Genomic DNA, 4,167 nt, shown 5'->3' with positions numbered 1-4,167 from the left:
CAGGGCAGGCAGTACAGGCAGCACAGGTAGTGCAGGCAATGCAGGCAGTGCAGGCAGCGCAGGCACCACACGCAGGGCAGGCAGCACACAGGGATGGCTGGGGCTCGTTATTAGTTGCCTTTGTGCTGGTCCCCCGAGATGCAAGTAGAGAAGGTTTGAAATCTGCAGCTCAGCATGGGTTTTGCTCTACTTGTTGAGGAGCATATTTATTCCAGGGGTGGCTGTTGGTTTTATTTTATTTCATGTTTGCTATGTGAGAGCTTACATTTAGCAATGACACATTTCTTCTGCCAAGCCTGACTTCAGGATAACCGCTCACCTCTTCATGGCGAGGATGTTTTGCACCTGAGGGGGAAATAATGTTAAAAGTGACCCTGCCCTAAGGTGCTCTGAAATGAGATTCTGGATTTGTGCTGGGTGAAGGCAGAAGGGCTGAAAAATGGACGTAGCTGCTGTGGGACCTGCACACCTCACTTGCCAGACTGCACGGCTGTCCCCATGCATGGCACCTGTCCCCTGCGAGCTGTTCAGCATCCACCCGGACAGCCTGCGTGTGTCACAGATATCCCTGCAGCCTGATGTACAATAGGACTCTCCCCGCGATGTGCTCCGCTTGGTAAAAGCCCAGCCCAGCTCAGAGCAGCTGGCACAGCCCCAGGCCCTGCTGTTCCCATCCCCAGGTCCTTGCCAGCCTGGTGCGTTGGGCTCCTCAGGGTCTCCTGTCCTGGACGAGGTGTTTCCTCCTCCCTTTGCTCCTGCCGGTCCCTGGGTGGTAGTTTCACGGCAGTCCGCTTTGGCTGCTGGCCACTCGTCACGTCGTGCGCGGTGCCGTGGTTATTACCTGGGCTTTGCTCCCTGCATTAAGAACATCTCTGAGCGCAGACAGTAACGGTCGTATCGACTAGGGCAGGTCTAGGGCTATAAAAGAATTTCCTGTTGTCCTTTTTCCGATTGTTAAAGTGGCTAAAAAACCAAGACAGAGCAGTACAATAAAAGAGCCTGTGAGTGTGGATGGGCGTCCCGGGTGCCGTTAGGGCTGGTGAGTCAGAGCAGGCTGCAAAGGGCAGTGCAGCAGCGGTCCCAGCGCCGGTGCTGACCGCTGCTCCTGCCCAGGAGGAGGATGTGAGGTGACAGCCCTGGGATCAGCCCCCGGGGGAAGCCCAGGTCCCGCTGAGCTTGCCATTGGATGTGGGGTAGCAGAGGAGTGGTGTGATGTTGGTGTGTATCAACAGGGCGTGCTCCTGGCGTGAAAATGGTATTTTATGTCAAGTAGAGGGTTGAGGAGGTGATGGGTAGGGAGCTGAAGATCCTCATTCTGACACGGAGAAGTGGCTGCTGCTCAGGGCTCTGTGCTGGTCCCTGGGTTTGCTGCCAGCTCCAGGCTGCTCTGGGGAGCCCAGGGTTGTCCCCGATAGCAGGATGGTTTCTGGCTGCAGGACATGTTCTCTGCAGACCAAAGCTGAGACGTGTAGTGAGGCAGGAGCAAGGAGGCACGATGTGCTGTGGAGCTACTCGTTGTCTTCAGGTCTGTGGGCAGGCAGTGACTCCTGTCCCTCTGCCTGTCAGCCTGGCATCCTTCGTACTTGTTATATTTCCTTCATAAAATAAAAGATTGAAACGGTATAATTTAGTGTAATGCTTCTCATCTCTTCTCCTGCCTGCATTTCAGCTGCCGCTGGCGCGACTCGCAGACAAGCATCTTGGTGTCCAAAGTAGATAATCTCCCCAGTAGACAGGCACCATGCCAGCGGTCTTTAATAAAACCGCTCGTAAAGCACAGGTCCCTTTCTAGGGCTTGAGGAATATTCACTTGCAGTGCAGTAATCGGTGAAGCCCTTCATTTGTTTTTAACTGTAAAACGTGAAAGCTTGGAATAAATGAGTCAAGGCAAACCTGCCTGTGCTCCATCCAGATTGTGGTTCACCTCGGATGTGGTGGTCCCATGGATTTGGGTCTGAGCTGTGATGCTGGGTGAGGAAGGTGAGGAGCAGCAGCTCCCCCCATTCCCTCCCGCGCTGGACCAGCCAGCCTAGCGCCTGCCCGGATCCAACCTTTCATATTTGTGGAGAGGCTGAAGTGATGTGTGCTCCAGCAACGCGCCCAAGGTCACACAGCACAATAAATCAGTGTCTCATCAGGGATGAGAACCCAAGATATTTCTGGAGCCCCTCCAGCCATCACCAAGTCCTCTGCTATCACAGCCAGACTACACAACTTTGTATGCCTGTAGCACCCTTTTGAAGTTAAGCTGTGGATAAATAGGCAGACAGCAACACGTTCTGGGCAATTTTTCTTCTTTTTTTTATTTTTTTTTTTTATTTTGCTCAAGTACTTGAAAGTAACAGAATCAAAGCATAAGAGCATGGGCTTTTAGATCTTGGTGCAGGTTGTTCTGCATGTAAGGCTCAGAGCATCCTTCTCTCCAACTGCTGCCGAAGCCCAGACCTCCTACATGGCCACCCGGCGCTGTGCTCCGCACCACCGGGTAGCTGCTCTGATATAGAGAAAAAGCTAATGGCTTACCCATAGATTTTTCAATTAATTGGCTGCTTTTCCTTTAAAAAAAAAAATTCCTTTTTTTTTTTTTTTCCGAGGTCTGCCTTTTACTCGTTTATTCTCTGTAAGTGTTAAGCTGCTCATATTTTGGTGCATTGTGTTATGTGCCAAGAATTTTTATCAGCCGCCCTAGTGCTCGAATGTGGTGGAAATACCAATGTGTCTGAGGAGTGGAGGTTATGCACACAGATGTACAAAGCATCAAAATGAACGGTTTGCAGACGGACGGGAAACAAACCCAGGCTGAGTCTGCACCTTCGCAGACTTCGATCCATCAAACCGGCACCGACCGAGCGCGGTCTCGTACGGGTAATGGCATTATGCTTAACGCTGCTTTGCGTGCAGACAGGTTACCACAGGAAGGAGCTGGGTCTTTGCACAGGGAAAGGTTGTGCTTTATGAGGGCTAGCTGCAATTACAAGTTCTTATTAAACGAAGGAAAATTCATAAGCCGAGACTGAAAAGCAGCTGGGAGCCTGCAGCGTTCAGTGGGAGCCACGGTCGGGTGCTCAGCAAAGGCTGGGGAAGCTGAGACTCCTGGATTTGCTTTCCAGCTTTGCACTTGGCTGAGCCCGGCTGCGTCCGTGGGCCCCAGTTTGTGTGTCTATGATGGGGGGCTGAGGCCGTGCAATACTTTAGGGTCAACCAGCAGCATGGGGATGTGTGTGAGCACTGGGCACAAGGGTTTGCACTCACCTGGGAGCGCTCAGATGTGGGCATGGGCCATCCTTGTAAAGGGTTAAAGCAGCACTCCGTATTTCAGCCCTGTAAAGTGGTGTCAGGACAGCCCCAAGTCAAGGGAAAGGATCTTTATTGCTCTTGTATGAATAGAGCCCCAGTGCTGGGAATGACACATCTAATCTTCAGTGGAGTGGGCAGGCTTGGAGATTTATAAAGCTTCCGTTGTGTGGGAGGTCAGTGGGGATTAAACAAAAAGTTAAAACAGACAGATACACCAAAACGAAAAAGAAAACCCCCTCCTCCCTCCGCTCCCTTCCCTCCTCTGCAAACAGTCAAGCTTAAATGTTACATCAAACCAAGCTTAAAACATGGTGGCTTTTAGCGCTGGTTACTGAACCCAGAAGGTGCTGACCCAGAGCGGCTCAGTGAGACAGACCCGCTGGGATGGATTTGCAGCCATAACCCCTTTCCCCAGTTTGCAGGTCCTGCTGGGATGGATTTGCAGCCATAACCCCTTTCCCCAGGTTTCATGTCAGGTGGCAGCAGATGATGCACAACCTGTTGGAAATTAAACTCCAGTCTTTAGACCAGTAGAGAAATAGCAGTAAAAATCCCTCTTCCCAGCCCTGCCTTAAAAACAATTGCTGTTTGGGGTAGGATAACTGCTGCTCGGGTGGGAGTGATGGGCAGCGCCTGGCTGGGTGGGGGTCCCCCAACCTGGGCAGGTTGGGGGGTTGTGGGGCTCCCCCCCTCACAGTCCCTTGTGTTTTCTCCGTGCAGATCAGAGCGATGGATTTCATTGCAGGGAGGAGTGCCGCATCCTGGGCCACTCGGACAGGTGCTGGATGCCCCGCGGCGCCGTCCCCAGCCGCGCCAAGTCCCCGGAGCGCGGGAGGAACGTTATCGCCCTCTCCATCGAGGCGACGGCCG

At 52.7% G+C, this 4,167-nt stretch overlaps 1 protein-coding gene across 1 annotated transcript in view; it reads left to right on the top strand.

Annotated features, from left to right (window-relative positions):
* LOC104464948 (protocadherin-19-like) overlaps nt 1-4,163 on the top strand; it is a gene marked incomplete at both ends in the record, with an annotated part of 27,512 nt that extends 23,349 nt beyond the window's left edge. Inside the window, one exon of the mRNA XM_010077818.1 lies at nt 4,018-4,163. Within this exon, the coding sequence (XP_010076120.1) occupies nt 4,018-4,163 (146 nt within the window). The remainder of the gene's footprint in view (nt 1-4,017) is intronic.
* Nucleotides 4,164-4,167: the final 4 nt, after the last annotated feature.

The sequence above is a fragment of the Pterocles gutturalis genome, unplaced genomic scaffold (assembly GCF_000699245.1).
Source record: "Pterocles gutturalis isolate BGI_N339 unplaced genomic scaffold, ASM69924v1 scaffold1756, whole genome shotgun sequence".
Classification (NCBI taxonomy): Eukaryota; Metazoa; Chordata; class Aves; order Pterocliformes; family Pteroclidae; genus Pterocles; species Pterocles gutturalis.
This window is presented reverse-complemented; position numbering and strand designations above follow the sequence as displayed.